The sequence below is a fragment of the Pan paniscus genome, chromosome 9 (genome assembly GCF_029289425.2).
Source record: "Pan paniscus chromosome 9, NHGRI_mPanPan1-v2.0_pri, whole genome shotgun sequence".
Taxonomy (NCBI): domain Eukaryota; kingdom Metazoa; phylum Chordata; class Mammalia; order Primates; family Hominidae; genus Pan; species Pan paniscus.
In genome coordinates, this window is record NC_073258.2 from 3,595,467 (window position 1) to 3,615,977 (window position 20,511).

The 20,511-nt window shown below is 60.1% G+C and overlaps 1 protein-coding gene across 1 annotated transcript in view; it reads left to right on the plus strand.

Moving 5' to 3' along the window:
* Window positions 1-19,157, plus strand: part of MUC5AC (mucin 5AC, oligomeric mucus/gel-forming) — a 43,287-nt gene extending 24,130 nt beyond the window's left edge. The window contains exons 32-52 of the mRNA XM_063608031.1: window positions 1,933-4,953; window positions 9,139-9,586; window positions 9,851-10,515; window positions 10,773-10,972; window positions 11,476-11,650; window positions 12,102-12,352; window positions 12,479-12,662; window positions 13,002-13,239; window positions 13,903-14,081; window positions 14,414-14,501; window positions 14,644-14,747; window positions 14,904-14,935; window positions 15,491-15,662; window positions 15,926-16,027; window positions 16,291-16,328; window positions 16,897-17,019; window positions 17,110-17,208; window positions 17,394-17,513; window positions 17,718-17,787; window positions 17,878-17,992; window positions 18,461-19,157. Coding sequence (XP_063464101.1) covers window positions 1,933-4,953; window positions 9,139-9,586; window positions 9,851-10,515; window positions 10,773-10,972; window positions 11,476-11,650; window positions 12,102-12,352; window positions 12,479-12,662; window positions 13,002-13,239; window positions 13,903-14,081; window positions 14,414-14,501; window positions 14,644-14,747; window positions 14,904-14,935; window positions 15,491-15,662; window positions 15,926-16,027; window positions 16,291-16,328; window positions 16,897-17,019; window positions 17,110-17,208; window positions 17,394-17,513; window positions 17,718-17,787; window positions 17,878-17,992; window positions 18,461-18,725 — 6,689 coding nt within the window. The 3' untranslated portion in view covers window positions 18,726-19,157. The remainder of the gene's footprint in view (window positions 1-1,932; window positions 4,954-9,138; window positions 9,587-9,850; window positions 10,516-10,772; window positions 10,973-11,475; window positions 11,651-12,101; window positions 12,353-12,478; window positions 12,663-13,001; window positions 13,240-13,902; window positions 14,082-14,413; window positions 14,502-14,643; window positions 14,748-14,903; window positions 14,936-15,490; window positions 15,663-15,925; window positions 16,028-16,290; window positions 16,329-16,896; window positions 17,020-17,109; window positions 17,209-17,393; window positions 17,514-17,717; window positions 17,788-17,877; window positions 17,993-18,460) is intronic.
* Window positions 19,158-20,511: the final 1,354 nt, after the last annotated feature.

The following is a 20,511-nucleotide window of genomic DNA, read 5'->3' on the forward strand; positions in this document are numbered from 1 at the left end:
CTGGTCCTGAAACTACTCTGAGCCCTGTTCCTACCATCAGCACAACCTCTGCTTCTGCAAGCAGCACAACATTTGGTCCTGGAACTACTCCCAGCCCTGCTCCTACCACCAGCACAACCTCTGCTGCTACAACAAGCACAATCTCTGCTCCAACAACGAGCACAACTTCTGGTCCTGGAACTACTCCCAGCCCTGTTCCCACCACCAGCACAACCTCTGCTCCTACAACCAGAACAACCTCTGCCTCTACAGCCAGTACAACCTCTGGTCCTGAAACTACTCCCGGCCCTGTTCCTACCACCAGCACAACCTCTGCTTCTACAACTAGCACAACCTCTGGTCCTGGAACTACTCCCAGCCCTGTTCCTACCACCAGCACAATCTCTGTTCCTACCACCAGCACAACTTCTGCTTCTACAACCAGCACAACCTCTGGTCCTGGAACTACTCCCAGCCCTGTTCCTACCACCAGCACAATCTCTGTTCCTACCACCAGCACAACTTCTGCTTCTACAACCAGCACAACCTCTGGTCCTGGAACTACTCCCAGCCCCGTTCCCACCACCAGCACAACCTCTGCTTCCACAACAAGCACAACCTCTGCCCCTACAACCAGCACAATCTCGACCCCAACAACCAGCACAACCTCTGCCACTACAACCAGCACGACCTCTGCTCCTACACCCAGAAGAACCTCAGCCCCTACAACCAGCACAATCTCTGCCTCTACCAGCAGCACAACCTCTGCGACTACAACCAGCACAACCTCTGCTACTACAACCAGCACAATCTCTGCTACTACAACCAACACAACTTTGTCTCCTACAACCAGCACAACCTCTACTACTATAACCAGCACAACTTCTGCCCCTATAAGCAGCACAACTTCCACACCACAGACCAGCACAACTTCGGCTCCTACAACCAGCACAACTTCTGGTCCTGGAACTACTTCAAGCCCTGTTCCCACCACCAGCACAACCTCTGCCCCTACAACCAGCACAACCTCTGCCCCTACAACCAGAACAACCTCTGTCCCTACAAGAAGCACAATCTCTACCGCTACAACCAGCACAACCTCTGGCCCTGGAACTACTCCCAGCCCTGTTCCCACCACCAGCACAACCTCTGCTCCTACAACCAGAACAACCTCTGCCTCTACAGCCAGCACAACCTCTGGTCCTGGAACTACGCCCAGCCCTGTTCCCACCACCAGCACAACCTCTGCTCCTACAACCAGAACAACCTCTGCTCCTACAACCAGCACAACCTCTGCCCCTACAACCAACACAACCTCTGCCCCTACAAGCAGCACAACCTCAGCTGCTACAACCAGCACAATCTCTGTTCCTACAACCAGCACAACTTCTGTTCCTGGAACTACTCCCAGCCCTGTTCCTACCACCAGCACAATCTCTGTTCCTACCACCAGCACAACTTCTGCTTCTACAACCAGCACAACCTCTGGTCCTGGAACTACTCCCAGCCCTGTTCCCACCACCAGCACAACCTCTGCTCCCACAACAAGCACAACCTCTGCCCCTAAAACCAGCACAATCTCGGCCCCAACAACCAGCACAACCTCTGCCCCTACAACCAGCACAACCTCTTCCCCTACAACCAGCACAACCTCTGCCCCTACAACCAGCACAACCTCTACCCCTACAAGCAGCACAACCTCCACTCCACAGACCAGCACAACCTCGGCTTCTACAACCAGCATAACTTCTGGTCCTGGAACTACCCCAAGCCCTGTTCCCACCACCAGCACAACCTCTGCTCCTACAACCAGCACAACGTCTGCTGCTACAACCAGCACAATCTCAGCCCCAACAACCAGCACAACGTCTGCTCTTACAACCAGCACAACTTCTGCCTCTACAGCCAGCAAAACCTCTGGTCTTGGAACTACTCCCAGCCCTGTTCCTACCACCAGCACAACCTCTCCTCCTACAACCAGCACAACTTCTGCCTCTACAGCCAGCAAAACCTCTGGTCCTGGAACCACTCCCAGCCCTGTTCCCACCACCAGCACAATCTTTGCTCCTAGAACCAGCACCACTTCTGCCTCTACAACCAGCACAACCCCTGGTCCTGGAACCACTCCCAGCCCCGTTCCCACCACCAGCACAGCCTCTGTTTCAAAGACCAGCACAAGCCATATTTCCATATCCAAGACAACCCACTCCCAACCAGTCACCAGAGACTGTCATCCCCGGTGCACCTGGACCAAGTGGTTTGACGTCGACTTCCCATCCCCTGGACCCCACGGCGGGGACAAGGAAACCTACAACAACATCATCAGGAGTGGGGAAAAAATCTGCCGCCGACCAGAGGAGATCACCAGGCTCCAGTGCCGAGCCGAGAGCCACCCGGAGGTGAGCATCGAACACCTGGGCCAGGTGGTGCAGTGCAGCCGCGAAGAGGGCCTGGTGTGCCGGAACCAGGACCAGCAGGGACCCTTCAAGATGTGCCTCAACTACGAGGTGCGTGTGCTCTGCTGCGAGACCCCCAAAGGTTGCCCCGTGACCTCCACACCTGTGACAGCTCCTAGCACCCCTAGTGGGAGAGCCACCAGCCCAACTCAGAGCACTTCCTCTTGGCAGAAATCCAGGACAACCACTTTGGTGACAACCAGCACAACGTCCACTCCACAGACCAGCACAACCTCTGCTCCTACAACCAGCACAACTTCTGCTCCCACAACCAGCACAACCTCCACTCCACAGACCAGCAAAACCTCAACTGCTACAAGCAGCACAACCTCCGGTTCTGGAACTACTCCCAGCCCTGTTACCACCACCAGCACAACCTCTGCTCCTACAACCAGCACAACCTCTGCCACTACAACCAGCACAATCTCGGCCCCAACAACCAGCACAACGTCTGCTCCTACAACCAGCACAACCTCTGCCTCTACAGCCAGCAAAACCTCTGGTCCTGGAACCACTCCCAGCCCTGTTCCAACCACCAGCACAATCTTTGTTCCTAGAACCAGCACCACTTCTGCCTCTACAACCAGCACAACCCCTGGTCCTGGAACCACTCCCAGCCCCGTTCCCACCACCAGCACAGCCTCTGTTTCAAAGACCAGCACAAGCCATGTTTCCATATCCAAGACAACCCACTCCCAACCAGTCACCAGAGACTGTCATCCCCGGTGCACCTGGACCAAGTGGTTTGACGTCGACTTCCCATCCCCTGGACCCCACGGCGGGGACAAGGAAACCTACAACAACATCATCAGGAGTGGGGAAAAAATCTGCCGCCGACCGGAGGAGATCACCAGGCTCCAGTGCCGAGCCGAGAGCCACCCGGAGGTGAGCATCGAACACCTGGGCCAGGTGGTGCAGTGCAGCCGCGAAGAGGGCCTGGTGTGCCGGAACCAGGACCAGCAGGGACCCTTCAAGATGTGCCTCAACTACGAGGTGCGTGTGCTCTGCTGCGAGACCCCCAGAGGCTGCCCCGTGACCTCCACACCTGTGACAGCTCCTAGCACCCCTAGTGGGAGAGCCACCAGCCCAACTCAGAGCACTTCCTCTTGGCAGAAATCCAGGACAACCACTTTGGTGACAACCAGCACAACCTCCACTCCACAGACCAGCACAACCTCTGCTCCCACAACCAGCACAACTTCTGCTCCCACAACCAGCACAACTTCTGCCCCTACAACCAGCACAACCTCCACTCCACAGACCAGTACATCCTCTGCCCCTACAAGCAGCACAACTTCGGCTCCTACAAGCAGCACAATCTCGGCCCCAACAACCAGCACAACCTCTGCCCCTACAACCAGCACAACCTCTTCCCCTACAACCAGCACAACCTCTGCTACTACAACCAGCACAACCTCTGCCCCTACAAGCAGCACAACCTCCACTCCACAGACCAGCAAAACCTCAGCTGCTACAAGCAGCACAACCTCCAGTTCTGGAACTACTCCCAGCCCTGTTACCACCACCAGCACAACCTCTCCTCCTACAACCAGCACAACCTCTGCCGCTACAACCAGCACAATCTCGGCCCCAACAACCAGCACAACGTCTGCTCCTACAACCAGCACAACCTCTGCCTCTACAGCCAGCAAAACCTCTGGTCTTGGAACTACTCCCAGCCCTGTTCCTACCACCAGCGCCACCTCTCCTCCTACAACCAGCACAACTTCTGCCTCTACAGCCAGCAAAACCTCTGGTCCTGGAACCACTCCCAGCCCTGTTCCCACCACCAGCACAATCTTTGCTCCTAGAACCAGCACCACTTCTGACTCTACAACCAGCACAACCCCTGGTCCTGGAACCACTCCCAGCCCTGTTCCCACCACCAGCACAGCCTCTGTTTCAAAGACCAGCACAAGCCATATTTCCATATCCAAGACAACCCACTCCCAACCAGTCACCAGAGACTGTCATCCCCGGTGCACCTGGACCAAGTGGTTTGACGTCGACTTCCCATCCCCTGGACCCCACGGCGGGGACAAGGAAACCTACAACAACATCATCAGGAGTGGGGAAAAAATCTGCCGCCGACCGGAGGAGATCACCAGGCTCCAGTGCCGAGCCGAGAGCCACCCGGAGGTGAGCATCGAACACCTGGGCCAGGTGGTGCAGTGCAGCCGCGAAGAGGGCCTGGTGTGCCGGAACCAGGACCAGCAGGGACCCTTCAAGATGTGCCTCAACTACGAGGTGCGTGTGCTGTGCTGCGAGACCCCCAAAGGTTGCCCCGTGACCTCCACACCTGTGACAGCTCCTAGCACCCCTAGTGGGAGAGCCACCAGCCCAACTCAGAGCACTTCCTCTTGGCAGAAATCCAGGACAACCACTTTGGTGACAACCAGCACAACGTCCACTCCACAGACCAGCACAACCTCTGCTCCTACAACCAGCACAACCTCTGCTCCCACAACCAGCACAACTTCTGCCCCTACAACCAGCACAACCTCCACTCCACAGACCAGTACATCCTCTGCCCCTACAAGCAGCACAACTTCGGCTCCTACAAGCAGCACAACTTCGGCTCCTAAAACCAGCATAATCTCTGCCCCTACAACCAGCACAACCTCTTCCCCTACAACCAGCACAACGTCTGCTCCTACAACCAGCACAACCTCTGCCGCTACAACCAGCACAATCTCGGCCCCAACAACCAGCACGTCTGCTCCTACAACCAGCACAACCTCTGCCTCTACAGCCAGCAAAACCTCTGGTCCTGGAACCACTCCCAGCCCTGTTCCCACCACCAGCACAATCTTTGCTCCTAGAACCAGCACCACTTCTGCTTCTACAACCAGCACAACCCCTGGTCCTGGAACCACTCCCAGCCCCGTTCCCACCACCAGCACAGCCTCTGTTTCAAAGACCAGCACAAGCCATGTTTCCATATCCAAGACAACCCACTCCCAACCAGTCACCAGAGACTGTCATCCCCGGTGCACCTGGACCAAGTGGTTTGACGTCGACTTCCCATCCCCTGGACCCCACGGTGGGGACAAGGAAACCTACAACAACATCATCAGGAGTGGGGAAAAAATCTGCCGCCGACCGGAGGAGATCACCAGGCTCCAGTGCCGAGCCGAGAGCCACCCGGAGGTGAGCATCGAACACCTGGGCCAGGTGGTGCAGTGCAGCCGCGAAGAGGGCCTGGTGTGCCGGAACCAGGACCAGCAGGGACCCTTCAAGATGTGCCTCAACTACGAGGTGCGTGTGCTGTGCTGCGAGACCCCCAAAGGTTGCCCCGTGACCTCCACACCTGTGACAGCTCCTAGCACCCCTAGTGGGAGAGCCACCAGCCCAACTCAGAGCACTTCCTCTTGGCAGAAATCCAGGACAACCACTTTGGTGACAACCAGCACAACGTCCACTCCACAGACCAGCACAACCTCTGCTCCCACAACCAGCACAACTTCTGCCCCTACAACCAGCACAACCTCCACTCCACAGACCAGCACATCCTCTGCCCCTACAAGCAGCACAACCTCGGCTCCTACAAGCAGCACAATCTCTGCTCCTACAACCAGCATAATCTCTGCCCCTACAACCAGCACAACCTCTTCCCCTACAACCAGCACAACCTCTGCTACTACAACCAGCACAACCTCTGCCCCTACAAGCAGCACAACCTCCACTCCACAGACCAGCAAAACCTCAGCTGCTACAAGCAGCACAACCTCCGGTTCTGGAACTACTCCCAGCCCTGTTACCACCACCAGCACAGCCTCTGTTTCAAAGACCAGCACAAGCCATGTTTCTGTATCCAAGACAACCCACTCCCAACCAGTCACCAGAGACTGTCATCCCCGGTGCACCTGGACAAAGTGGTTTGACGTGGACTTTCCATCACCTGGACCCCACGGCGGGGACAAGGAAACCTACAACAACATCATCAGGAGTGGGGAAAAAATCTGCCGCCGACCGGAGGAGATCACCAGGCTCCAGTGCCGAGCCGAGAGCCACCCGGAGGTGAGCATCGAACACCTGGGCCAGGTGGTGCAGTGCAGCCGCGAAGAGGGCCTGGTGTGCCGGAACCAGGACCAGCAGGGACCCTTCAAGATGTGCCTCAACTACGAGGTGCGTGTGCTCTGCTGCGAGACCCCCAGAGGCTGCCCCGTGACCTCCACACCTGTGACAGCTCCTAGCACCCCTAGTGGGAGAGCCACCAGCCTGACTCAGAGCACCTACTCTTGGCAGAAATCCAGGACAACCACTTTGGTGACAAGCAGCACTACCTCCAGTACACAGACCAGCACAACCTCTGCCCCTACAACTAGCACAACCCCTGCTTCTACACCCAGCACAACCTCTGCCCCAACAACCAGCACAACCTCTGCTGCCACAACGAGCACAACTTCTGCCCCTACAACCAGCACAACCTCCACTCCACAGACCACCACATCCTCTGCCCCTACAAGCAGCACAACCTCGGCTCCTACCACCAGCACAACCTCTGCTCCTACAAGCAGCACAACCTCTGCTCCTACAACCAGCACAATCTCTGCCCCTACAACCAGCACAATCTCTGCCCCTACAACCAGCACAACCTCTGCTCCCACAGCCAGCACAACGTCAGCTCCTACGAGCACTTCCTCGGCTCCTACAAGCAACACAACCTCTGCCCCTACAACTAGCACAACCTCTGCTCCCATAACCAGCAAAATCTCTGCCCCTACAACCAGCACAACCTCCACTCCACAGACCAGCACAATCTCTGCCCCTACAACCAGCACAACCTCCACTCCACAGACCAGCACAACCTCTTCCCCTACAACTAGCACAACCTCAGCTCCTATAACCAGCACAACTTCTGCCCCTACAACCAGCACAACCTCCACTCCACAGACCAGCATATCCTCTGCCCCTACAAGCAGCACAACCTCTGCTCCTACAGCCAGCACAACCTCTTTCCATATAACCAGCACAACCTCTGCCCCTACAAGCAGCACAACCTCCACTCCACAGACCAGCAAAACCTCAGCTGCTACAAGCAGCACAACCTCCGGTTCTGGAACTACTCCCAGCCCCGTTCCCACCACCAGCACAGCCTCTGTTTCAAAGACCAGCACAAGCCGTGTTTCTGTATCCAAGACAACCCACTCCCAACCAGTCACCAGAGACTGTCATCCCCGGTGCACCTGGACCAAGTGGTTTGACGTGGACTTTCCATCCCCTGGACCCCACGGCGGGGACAAGGAAACCTACAACAACATCATCAGGAGTGGGGAAAAAATCTGCCGCCGACCGGAGGAGATCACCAGGCTCCAGTGCCGAGCAGAGAGCCACCCGGAGGTGAGCATCGAACACCTGGGCCAGGTGGTGCAGTGCAGCCGTGAAGAGGGCCTGGTGTGCCGGAACCAGGACCAGCAGGGACCCTTCAAGATGTGCCTCAACTACGAGGTGCGTGTGCTCTGCTGCGAGACCCCCAGAGGCTGCCCCGTGACCTCCACACCTGTGACAGCTCCTAGCACCCCTAGTGGGAGAGCCACCAGCCCAACTCAGAGCACTTCCTCTTGGCAGAAATCCAGGACAACCACTTTGGTGACAACTAGCACAACCTCCACTCCACAGACCAGCACAACCTCTGCCCCTACAACTAGCACAATCCCTGCTTCTACACCCAGCACAACCTCTGCCCCTACAACCAGCACAACCTCTGCCCCTACAACCAGCACGACCTCAGCTCCTACACACAGAACCACTTCTGGTCCTACAACCAGCACAACCTTGGCTCCTACCACCAGCACAACCTCTGCTCCAACAACCAGCACAAACTCTGCTCCTACAACCAGCACAATCTCTGCCTCTACAACCAGCACAATCTCTGCCCCTACAACCAGCACAATCTCTTCCCCTACAAGCAGCACAACCTCCACTCCACAGACCAGCAAAACCTCAGCTGCTACAAGCAGCACAACCTCTGGTTCTGGAACTACTCCAAGCCCTGTTCCCACCACCAGCACAACCTCTGCCTCTACAACCAGCACAACTTCTGCTCCTACAACCAGCACAACCTCTGGTCCTGGAACTGCTCCAAGCCCTGTTCCCAGCACCAGTACAACCTCTGCTGCTACAACCAGCACAACCTCTGCTCCTACAACCAGAACAACCTCTGCTCCTACGAGCAGCATGACCTCTGGTCCTGGAACTACTCCCAGCCCTGTTCCCACCACGAGCACAACCTCTGCTCCTACAACTAGCACAACCTCTGGTCCTGGAACTACTCCCAGCCCTGTTCCCACCACCAGCACAACCTCTGCTCCTATAACCAGCACAACCTCTGGTCCTAGAACTACTCCCAGCCCTGTTCCCACCACCAGCACAACCTCTGCCTCTACAGCCAGCACAACCTCTGGTCCTGGAACTACTCCCAGCCCTGTTCCCACCACCAGCACAACCTCTGCTCCTACAACCAGAACAACCTCTGCCTCTACAGCCAGCACAACCTCTGGTCCTGGAACTACTCCCAGCCCTGTTCCCACCACCAGCACAACCTCTGCTCCTACAACCAGCATGACCTCTGGTCCTGGAACTACTCCCAGCCCTGTTCCCACCACCAGCACAACCTCTGCTTCTACAACCAGCACAATCTCTCCCCTTACAACCAGCACAACCTCTGCTCCTACAACCAGCACAACCTCTGCCTCTATAGCCAGCACAACCTCTGGTCCTGGAACTACTCCCAGCCCTGTTCCCACCACCAGCACAACCTCTGCTCCTACAACCAGAACAACCTCTGCCTCTACAGCCAGCACAACCTCTGGTCCTGGAACTACTCCCAGCCCTGTTCCCACCACCAGCACAACCTCTGCTCCTACAACCAGCACAACCTCTGCCTCTACAGCCAGCACAACCTCTGGTCCTGGAACTACTCCCAGCCCTGTTCCCACCGCCAGCACAACCTCTGCTCCTACAACCAGAACAACCTCTGCCTCTACAGCCAGCACAACCTCTGGTCCTGGAACTACTCCCAGCCCTGTTCCCACCACCAGCACAACCTCTGCTCCTACAACCAGCACAACCTCTGGTCCTGGAACCACTCCCAGCCCTGTTCCCACCACCAGCACAACCTCTGCTCCTACAACCAGCACAACCTCTGCCTCTACAGCCAGCACAACCTCTGGTCCTGGAACTACTCCCAGCCCTGTTCCCACCACCAGCACAACCTCTGTTCCTACAACCAGAACAACCTCTGCCTCTACAGCCAGCAAAACCTCTGGTCCTGGAACTACTCCCAGCCCTGTTCCCACCACCAGCACAACCTCTGCTTCTACAACCAGCACAATCTCTCCCCTTACAACCAGCACAACCTCTGCTCCTACAACCAGCATGACCTCTGGTCCTGGAACTACTCCCAGCCCTGTTCCCACCACCAGCACAACCTCTGCTCCTACAACCAGCACCACCTCTGGTCCTGGAACTACTCCCAGCCCTGTTCCCACCACCAGCACAACCCATGTTTCAAAGACCAGCACAAGCCATCTTTCTGTATCCAAGACAACCCACTCCCAACCAGTCACCAGTGACTGTCATCCTCTGTGCGCCTGGACAAAGTGGTTCGACGTGGACTTCCCATCCCCTGGACCCCATGGTGGGGACAAGGAAACCTATAACAACATCATCAGGAGTGGGGAAAAAATCTGCCGCCGACCTGAGGAAATCACCAGGCTCCAGTGCCGAGCCGAGAGCCACCCGGAGGTGAGCATCGAACACCTGGGCCAGGTGGTGCAGTGCAGCCGTGAAGAGGGCCTGGTGTGCCGGAACCAGGACCAGCAGGGACCCTTCAAGATGTGCCTCAACTATGAGGTGCGCGTGCTCTGCTGCGAGACCCCCAGAGGCTGCCCGGTGACCTCTGTGACCCCATATGGGACTTCTCCTACCAATGCCCTGTATCCTTCCCTGTCTACTTCCGTGGCATCCGCCTCCGTGGCATCCACCTCTGTGGCATCCAGCTCTGTGGCATCCAGCTCTGTGGCTTACTCCACCCAAACCTGCTTCTGCAACGTAGCTGACCGGCTCTACCCTGCGGGTTCGTGAGTGTTTCTGGTGCAATTGTTTCTAAGCTCACCCTGGTCAGTTTTTTATCCAGGAACGCCAAGCTGTGATGATGATAGGAGTCTCTGCTCTTTGTGGCACAGGCTCATTGTCACAGAGTGGCTGCTGGCATTCTCTGAAATTTTTTCCCATTACACAGGTGGTAGAAAGTGCCCCTCTGGCTCTGGGAGTTTTTTGCTTCTCCTTTGAGCAGGACTCCACTAAAGGCTGCCATGTCCCTTCCTCTTACAGGATCCACCATATACCACCACAGAGACCTCGCTGGCCACTGCTATTATGCCCGGTGTAGCCAGGACTGCCAAGTGGTCAGAAGGGTTGACAGTGACTGTCCGTCCACCACGCTGCCTCCTGCCCCAGCCACGTCCCCTTCAACATCCACCTCTGAGCCCGTCACTGAGCTGGGATGCCCAAATGCGGTTCCCCCCAGAAAGGTAACCCCCTACTTCTCACCCTTCTGAAGGCTCAGGGGCTCCTACAGGGAACTTGAATGTCTTTGCAATTAGTCTTCAGCTGCAAAGTCTTGAGAAGGTCACTGGCGCTAGTGGAGGCAGCCCGGCCGTCAGGAGAGGGCCGTGCTGTAGCCCGGCGTCTCTGATCACCCTGGACTTCCCAGGCACGTGCTTTCCCGACACTGGGTGTGTGGGGCCGAAGGCTGAGGCTGTGCTGAGGACAGCCAGGGCCAGAGCAGGTGGATGAGGCTGCACAGCCAGGGAGTGTGGCAGAGCCAGGGAGGAGCCACTCCCACACCAGAGGCCCCTGCCCCGGGCCAGCTCGGTGTCTGGGGTGGGTGCTGAGGGTGGGGCAGGAAGGAGACTGGGGCACAGCCACCCTCCCCTGTCCCCACACGGGACTCTCGGGACTGTGACCCCGAGAACCAAGGGGTGCCCCGGAGATCGGGAGAGGCCGGACCCTGCAGGTCTCTGTGCTTCTGCAGAAAGGTGAGACCTGGGCCACACCCAACTGCTCCGAGGCCACCTGTGAGGGCAACAATGTCATCTCCCTGCGCCCGCGCACGTGCCCGAGGGTGGAGAAGCCCACTTGTGCCAACGGCTACCCGGCCGTGAAGGTGGCTGACCAAGATGGCTGCTGCCATCACTACCAGTGCCAGTGTGAGTGGAGCGCTGAGCGGGAGCCAGGGCAGCCGGGGCAGCCTCTCCCCACCCAGGTGGAAATGGGCGGGGCAGAGGAGGGGGCTTGGCTGAAGCAGAAAAGAATTGGGTGGGACAGCAGGAATGACTTCCCAGCATCAAGGCGGGGCCGCATGGGGCCGAGCCTCCCCCCCTTAGGGGTGCTGAGTGAATCCCTGTGAGCCTCGGAGCAGCCTGGCTGGAGAAGGTGGAGGAGTCTGTCCCTGCCTCGCTCCAGCCTTGTCAAGCGCCTGCTGGATGGAGCTCTGTGCAGACGCTGGCCACGTGTGTTCTGATGATGTGGAGGGTGTTGTGCGCCCTGTGAGACGAGACGGTGGGGGGTCAGGGACAGATGTGACCTGTTGGGAGGAAGCCCCAGGGCCATGGTGCCACCACTCGAGCCACCTGTAAGGCTGCCCCTGGGGCCTGGCAGGTGTGTGCAGCGGCTGGGGTGACCCCCACTACATCACCTTCGACGGCACCTACTACACCTTCCTGGACAACTGCACGTACGTGCTGGTGCAGCAGATTGTGCCCGTGTATGGCCACTTCCGCGTGCTCGTCGACAACTACTTCTGCGGTGCGGAGGATGGGCTCTCCTGCCCGAGGTCCATCATCCTGGAGTACCACCAGGACCGCGTGGTGCTGACCCGCAAGCCAGTCCACGGGGTGATGACGAACGAGGTGGGGGCGCGCCCGGTGTGCCGGGGAGGGGGTGGGGGACGCGGCTTTCCTGGCAAGAGCCTGAGCAGCGGCTGACCGCCCGCCCGCCTGCCTTCTGACTTCCCGTCGACTGCGCCCTGTGTCCAGATCATCTTCAACAATAAGGTGGTCGGCCCCGGCTTCCGGAAAAACGGCATCGTGGTCTCGCGCATCGGCATCAAGATGTACGCGACCATCCCGGAGCTGGGAGTCCAGGTCATGTTCTCCGGCCTCATCTTCTCCGTGGAGGTGCCCTTCAGCAAGTTTGCCAACAACACCGAGGGCCAGTGCGGTGAGGCCACAGGGCTCCGGGGCATCGTCTGGCATTCGCGGGGGCGGGGGTGCCGGGCAGGGGCGAGGCCACCACGTGCCGCGTGTGCCGGTGTCTCTGCTTTCTGGCTGCTCTGCTGAGTGCAGGCCACACGCATGAGGCTTATGCCTGCCAGTACCTGCAGCTCCCCAGTACCATGGGGACTGTCCCAGGGTTGTTCTCGGGGGACAGTGAGGCACAGGCAGGGCCCGCTGCAGTTCACCAAGGTGTGACCCTGAGACACCAGGTCCTGTCCCCCAGCTGGGGGTGGGGCCAGCCGGCTCTGCTGTCCAGCAGCCTGACCCCACCGCGTCTGCCCAGGCACTTGCACCAACGACAGGAAGGATGAGTGCCGCACGCCTAGGGGGACGGTGGTCGCTTCCTGCTCTGAGATGTCCGGCCTCTGGAATGTGAGCATCCCTGACCAGCCAGCCTGCCACCGGCCTCACCCGACGCCCACCACGGTCAGGCCCACGACAGTTGGGTCTACCACGGTCAGGCCCACCACACCGCCTGCTCCGTGCCTGCCATCACCCATCTGCCAGCTGATTCTGAGCAAGTGAGACTTGGGTGCAAGGAAGGGAGGGTCAGTGCGGCCGCCCCACCTCCCACCCTTCCAAGGGCTGGAGGGGAAGAGGCGCATTTTCAGGGGGCTCCTGAGAGGAAACGAGAGCTGCTGGTACCACAGACCAAGGAGGGGTGGGTGTTAGGGAGAAGTGGGTGCCGGGGAGGGGTGGGCACTGGGGAGGGGTGGGTGCCAGGGAGGGGTGGGCACTGGGGAGGGGGGGATGCTGGGGAGGGGTGGGCACTGGGGAGGGGCGGGTGCCGGGAGGGGTGGTCGTGGCTGGAATGCTGCCAAGGGGTCACCAGGGTTGGCCGGCTGGGCCGTCTCTGAGGCTCTCTGCTGGCTCAGGTGTATGGACGGAGGCATCGGTCACCACCCCCAGGCAGCTCCCAGGTTTGCAGGGCAGGGGTTGGGGGGGCCAGGAAGAAGAACTTGCAGAAATAAATGGATGATGCCATCTGGACCCCCACCCCCAGCCCCCAAGCACACAGAATGTGTGGAAGGAGCCTGTCCGGGAATACAGGAGGGCAGCCACACACCAGCGGCTGCTCTGGGACTCGCCTCACCTGGGGACTGCCCTGAAGCCTGGGAGCCTGACGTGGAGCAGGCAGGTGGCCGGAGAGGCTGCACCCAGCACCCCGCCCATCCCTCCCACAGGGTCTTTGAGCCATGCCACACCGTGATACCCCCACTGCCGTTCTATGAGGGCTGCGTCTTTGACCGGTGCCACATGACCGACCTGGATGTGGTGTGCTCCAGCCTGGAGCTGTACGCGGCGCTCTGCGCGTCCCACGACATCTGCATCGATTGGAGAGGCCGGACCGGCCACATGTGCTGTGAGTGCCACCACTGTCCTCAGGGTCCCAAGTCGCTTGTGAGGGGCACAGGCACACCGGCGGACCATCAGGGTGGGCTCGGGCAGTCAGTGTGGGACCTGGAGGAGGAGGGGGCAGCCCCAGGGCAGAGTGCACCCAGTTCCCTGGAGAGAAGGGAGGGCGTCCACGTCGGGGAGCCCGTGGCGGGGCACCGGGGTGTGGGAGGCCATAGCCAGGCCCAGGCCCACAGGTGGCTGCGGGCAGCTCCGGAGCAGATGTCGGTGCCCAGCGGCCCGCGTTGCTCTGGGTGGGTGCCCTCCCACCCTCTCAGGTGTGGCTTCCCCTCCCCACAGCATTCACCTGCCCAGCCGACAAGGTGTACCAGCCCTGCGGCCCGAGCAACCCCTCCTACTGCTACGGGAATGACAGCGCCAGCCTCGGGTAGGCACTCTCCCTCCTGGCCCTGCCATGGGCTGCTGGAGCCACCCAGTCCCCAGCCTCCTGCTACATCTCCCACTCCCAGGCTGGGGCCCTTCCCACCCGGAGGGAAAAAGGAGACCCACCAACCCTATGCTCTCTACAGGGCTCTGCCGGAGGCCGGCCCCATCACCGAAGGCTGCTTCTGTCCAGAGGGCATGACCCTCTTCAGCACCAGTGCCCAAGTCTGCGTGCCCACGGGCTGCCCCAGTACGTGCCCCAGGCCGGGGCTGGGGGGTATGGCAGGACTGGGCCTGTGACTGTTGGCCAGGTCCTGGGGTCTGCCCCGGCCCCAATATGGGACCCTGCCTCTCGCCCCTATTGTGGTGGCTGACCCCCAGTGACCTCAGATCTCTCTCCTTCCAGGGTGTCTGGGGCCCCACGGAGAGCCGGTGAAGGTGAGTGGCAGGCATGGCCCAAGAGGGCACTGGGGTCCAAGAGCCCGAGGAGGGAGGCTCTTGAAACACCGGCCCCAGAAATGGTCAGGTGGGGCTCAGGGGTCGGGGTGTCCTCTCTGTGCCAGAGGCCCAGAGAAAGGGCTGCGGGAGGAGCCGGGCTCCCAGAAAGACTCGGGATCTCCCTTCCCAGGTACCCACTCTGTCCGCATTGGGGACGGTGCCGGGGCCTCTGTCCTGGTGTTGCTCTGTGGGTGCCAGCCCTGAGGCTGGCTGTGCTCTTCCCTTCCTTGGGACACCCCTTCTGCCCAGCCAAGACTATGGAGGTGTGAGGTGGGGGGCGCAGGCCAGTCACCCCACAGCCTGCCCACCTTGCAGAGCTTTGTGCCCATCCCTGGGCCCTACTCTGCACTTTTGAAGCCCTACTCCTGCGGGGTCCTCAGTGCAGGCCACAGGGCCTCCACACCTGGCCACTCCGGCACCGCATGAGCCGGGCTGGCTGCTGCACCCCTGGGTGGAGCCACTGCGGACGCTGGACCTCAGTCCCCTTCCTTGCAGGTGGGCCACACCGTCAGCATGGACTGCCAGGAGTGCACATGTGAGGCGGCCACGTGGACGCTGACCTGCCGACCCAAGCTCTGCCCGCTGCCCCCCGCCTGCCCCCTGCCCGGCTTCGTGCCTGTGCCTGCAACCCCACAGGCCGGCCAGTGCTGCCCCCAGTACAGCTGCGGTAAGCCCTTTGCTGGGTGGGGGGCATGGCGTGGCAGGCAGGTGACCCAGAGCCCACTCGGCCCGGCCTTTGCTGCTGCCTTGGGGCGTGCACCTGGGGACAGTGCCTACGAGGGCGTCCCCTCCTCCGCTCCTGCAACAGCCTCATCTGGAGACCCCCGAGCGGGCTGTCTAGGTGGTCCGCAATCCTAGAGACCCCAGGGGGTGGGCCTTCGGGTGGGGGCGGGGGACAGACTCCTAATTGCCTCACTCCCGCCCCCGCAGCCTGCAACACCAGCCGCTGCCCCGCGCCCGTGGGCTGTCCTGAGGGCGCCCGCGCGATCCCGACCTACGAGGAGGGGGCCTGCTGCCCGGTCCAAAACTGCAGTGAGTGGCCTGGACCAGGCCCTGTCAGGGGCCGTGGGCTGGGGTCTCCACCTGGGATTTTGGGGGGCCATAACCAGATGCCACTGCGGCTTGTCCACTGCCGGTCTGTGGCTCTGGACTGAGCCTTCCGCAGGGATGAGGCTGGACAAACCCCAGTGGCGAGCCCGGGAATGAGGCGCCCAGGAGGCTGCAGGGGCAGGAATGCTGAGGGTGAGGGGAGAGCGGGCGGCGGGGGGTGCAGCTGCTTCTCTTCTCGTGGGCAGGCTGGACAGTGTGCAGCATCAACGGGACCCTGTACCAGGTAAGAGCCACGGAGCTCAGACCCCCTCAGCCATAGGGACGGAGCTTCCCACTGACCCTGAGGCCCAGGTAGACTTTGGAGCAACTGCCAACTCCGGCCGGGGCCAGGGACTCGAGTCTCTGCAGACACAGCCCACTATCAAGTGTGGCTGAGGCCCGAGGTCGGCCCCAGGTCCCGGAAATATGGACATCTACACCCTGGCCTGCCTGGCTCCGGGGGGCTCCGGGGGACTTTGCCTCTCCTGGCACCACAGCGCAGCCAGGCCTGGATCCCATGGCTCTGTCCTGAGCCGGCTGAGCATGTGGCCCTGCAGAGTGTGTGGCCTTGTTGGGCACCCCATCCAAGGGGGTGCAGCGTGGGGCTCTGCTCTAGGGATGGGGACCCTGGGCTGTGGCCTCTGCACCAAGAGGTGCCACCATGAGTCACCCCAGGGGTGCAACTCGGCCTGGTAGGAAGCGGCCTGGAGGGGGATGTCTGGGAAGGTGGGGGCAGCAAGCCAGTGGGGAGGCAGGGGCGGGTCTCCCCAGGGCCCAAGCTCATGAGTGTCTGCTGCCCTGGCTCCCCCCAGCCCGGAGCCGTGGTCTCCTCGAGCCTGTGCGAAACCTGCAGGTGTGAGCTGCCGGGCGGCCCCCCGTCGGATGCGTTTGTGGTCAGCTGTGAGACCCAGATCTGCAACACACACTGCCCTGTGGTGAGCGCCCCCACCCGGCCCCCACCCTGCCCTGGCTCTCGGGGGGCAGCGGTCCCCTAGATTCCAGCCACATGTCCATCCCTCCCGCAGGGCTTCGAGTACCAGGAGCAGAGCGGGCAGTGCTGTGGCACCTGTGTGCAGGTTGCCTGTGTCACCAACACCAGCAAGAGCCCCGCCCACCTGTTCTACGTGAGTAGTGGCTGCCACAAAGAGGAAGGGCAGGGTCTGGGAGCACTGGGGCATGTGGGGACCTGTCGTTGCCAGGCATGCGTCTGGCAGAGGCTGGGGACTCTCTGGAAGCCCACGGGCTGGGGTGCAGACAGAGGGACAGATGGAGGGAGGGTCACTCACCCCGGGGTCTGGCCTCCCTCCAGCCCGGCGAGACCTGGTCAGACCCCGGGAACCACTGTGTGACCCACGAGTGTGAGAAGCACCGGGACGGGCTCGTGGTGGTCACCACGAAGAAGGCGTGCCCCCCGCTCAGCTGTTCTCTGGTGAGGTCCAGGATCCCCACTCCAGCCAAGGGGGGCTTCACCCCTAGATGGGTTTGGGGGGCTGTGATCATCCCTGCAGCACCAGCAGACACCCCCTCCTGCTTGGGGCCGTCCACTCCTGAGCCTGGCCCCATGTCCCCATCCCTCACTTCTGCGGGGGCCGCCGAGCGCCTCGGCACTGAGGGCGCCCCTCTGTCGGCACAGGACGAGGCCCGCATGAGCAAGGACGGCTGCTGCCGCTTCTGCCCGCCACCCCCGCCCTCGTACCAGAACCGTGAGTGCCCAGCCTGCTGGGCGGGGCGGGCTCCACCCTCAGAGGTCCAGGAGCAGCTGGGCTGGTCCTAAACCCTGTGTTCCTCTCCAGAGTCGACCTGTGCTGTGTACCATAGAAGCCAGATCATCCAGCAGCAGGGCTGCAGCTCCTCGGAGCCCGTGCGCCTGGCTTACTGCCGGGGGAACTGTGGGGACAGCTCTTCCATGTACGTGCCTGGGCAGCGGGCAGGGAGACGCGATTGGCTGTGGGGTGCAGTCAGGGCCCCCAGGGCTCTGGGTGCCAGATAGACGAGGGGCAGGACCATGAGGGGCCAGGCAAAGGGCTCTGAGGGTGAGGCAGGAAAGGGGTCCTGAGATGGCAAGGGTGGGGCTGGGGTAACTACATCCCCAGAGCCTGTGTCGGCATCACGCTCTCCTGTTTGCTGAGCTCCGCCAGGAACTTGCCGCAGCCGCCCCGAGTCTCCCTCCCTCCCATCAGCACGGAGCCGGAGTCGGCCCTGGTGGGACTGTTGGCGCCTGGAGAACTGGCAAAGGAGAGCTGGTTGTCAGACACTGGCAGCACGCCTCCAGGAGCAGGGAACACGATGAGGCCGCCCAGAGCTTGGCACGGTGCCGGCTTACGGCAGGAGGCTGGGGTGGCCCAGCAGCTGGTGCTGAGCAGCCCCTGCCCACAGGTACTCGCTCGAGGGAAACATGGTGGAGCACAGGTGCCAGTGCTGCCAGGAGCTGCGGACCTCGCTGAGGAATGTGACCCTGCACTGCACCGACGGCTCCAGCCGGGCCTTCAGCTACACTGAGGTGGAAGAGTGCGGCTGCATGGGCCAGCGGTGCCCTGCGCCGGGCGACACCCAGCACTCGGAGGAGGCGGAACCCGAGCCCAGCCCGGAGGCAGAGAGTGGGAGCTGGGAGAGAGGCGTCCCAGTGTCCCCCATCCACTGACCAGCACTGCCGCCCTCCTGACCTTCAAGGAGAACCTCCCATATGTCCTCTGAGCTCGGCTTCCAAGGCCAGTGGAACTTGTGCCCCTGTCCAGGCGGCTGCAGCTTTGAACACACTGTCCACGCCCGCTTTCTTGTGGAGGGTGTGGGCTATGGGTCACCTGCTGCCTGGAGGAGGGGCCCTTACCCACCCCGCCTGCAGCCACCTCTCAGGACCAGCCCCGGGGCTGGCTGAGCTCCTCTGGCCATGCATCCAGCCTGCTGTTCTGGGGACGTGAGCATCACCTGAGGGTCTCAGGAATGACGCTTGGACATGGTGATCAGCTGCCTGGTGGCTGCAGGAGGAAGAACCTCACTCCTACCTCAGCCCTCAGCCTGCACTCCCCTCCTCAGTACACGGCCAATCTGTTGCATAAATACACTTGAGCATTTTGCAATTTGTGGACTGTGCATTTTTTGAGATTGTTCATAAAACCCAGGAATAGGGTGGGGGCAAACCCGGGCCCTGTGGGGTGCACACCTCAGGCCAGCCACCCAGTACTGGGCAGCCCTGCTGCTTCTGTGGGCTGGCTGGGACAGTGTCTATCTGCTCAGAGAGGAGAGGCCAGAGCTTGGATCTGCCCCAAGAAGAGACCACCACCCTGCAGAGGTCTTTGAGGGCTTGGCTGCAGTCTAGAGTCCAGAATGCATCTGTTCAGAACACAGAGAGTGAGTGAATGAGAGTGAGAGAATGAATGAGTGAATAAATGAGTGAGTGAATAAGTGAGTGCATGAGTGAATGAATAAGTGAATGTGTGAGTGAGTGCACGTGAGTGAATGAGTGAATGTGAGTGAATGAATGTGAGTGAATAAGTGAGTGACTGAATGAGTGAATGAAAGAGTGAATGAGTGAATAAGTGAATGAGTGAGTGAATAAGTGAGTGCATGAGTGAGTGAATAAGTGAATGTGTGAGTGAGTGCATGTGAGTGAACGAGTGAATGTGAGTGAATGAATGTGAGTGAATAAGTGAGTGACTGAATGAGTGAATGAATGAATGAGTGAGCGAATAAGTGAATGAGTGAGTGAATAAGTGAGTGCATGAGTGAGTGAATGAATAAGTGAATGTGTGAATGAATGAGTGCATGTGAGTGAATAAGTATGTGAGAGATTGAATGAATGAGTGAATGAGTGAGCAAATGAGTGAGTGAATGAACGAGTGAATGAGTAAATGAGTGAGTGAATGAACGAGTGAATGAATGAGCAAATGGGTAAGTGAATGAGCGAATGAGTGAGAGAATGAGTGAGTGAATGAGTGAATAAGTGAATGAGTGAATGAATGAGTGAATGAGTGAGCGAGTGAATGAGTGAGTGAATAAGTGAATGAGTGAGTGAATGAGTGAGTGATGAATGAATGTGTGAGAGAGGGAGTCAGCAGGGAATGGGGCCAGCCCAGGCATCCAGGGCACCTCATGGCCCAGGCAAGGGCCTCTGACATGGGAGGGCTGCCCCTGGTGATGAAGGCGTTCTGGGATGGGGGGTTCCAGCTCTGTGCAGTTCCTAGACTCGCCGTTACTGGGGCTGAGCTTAGGCTGTGCACACTCCTGAGTGTATCTGCCGGCAAGCGGGAGGTCGGCAACCCCACGGAGCGTCTGCCGGATGCTCTGCAGAGGGTGGGCTGGGCCCTGGAAGCTTGTCACTCTCTTAGTCCTCTCTGACCACTGCCACCCCTCCCCGGAGCCTCCATGTTCCTGATGCCCAGTGTTCTCCTCTTGGAGGGCTCCAGGGAGTCTGCAGATCCCCTAGGACA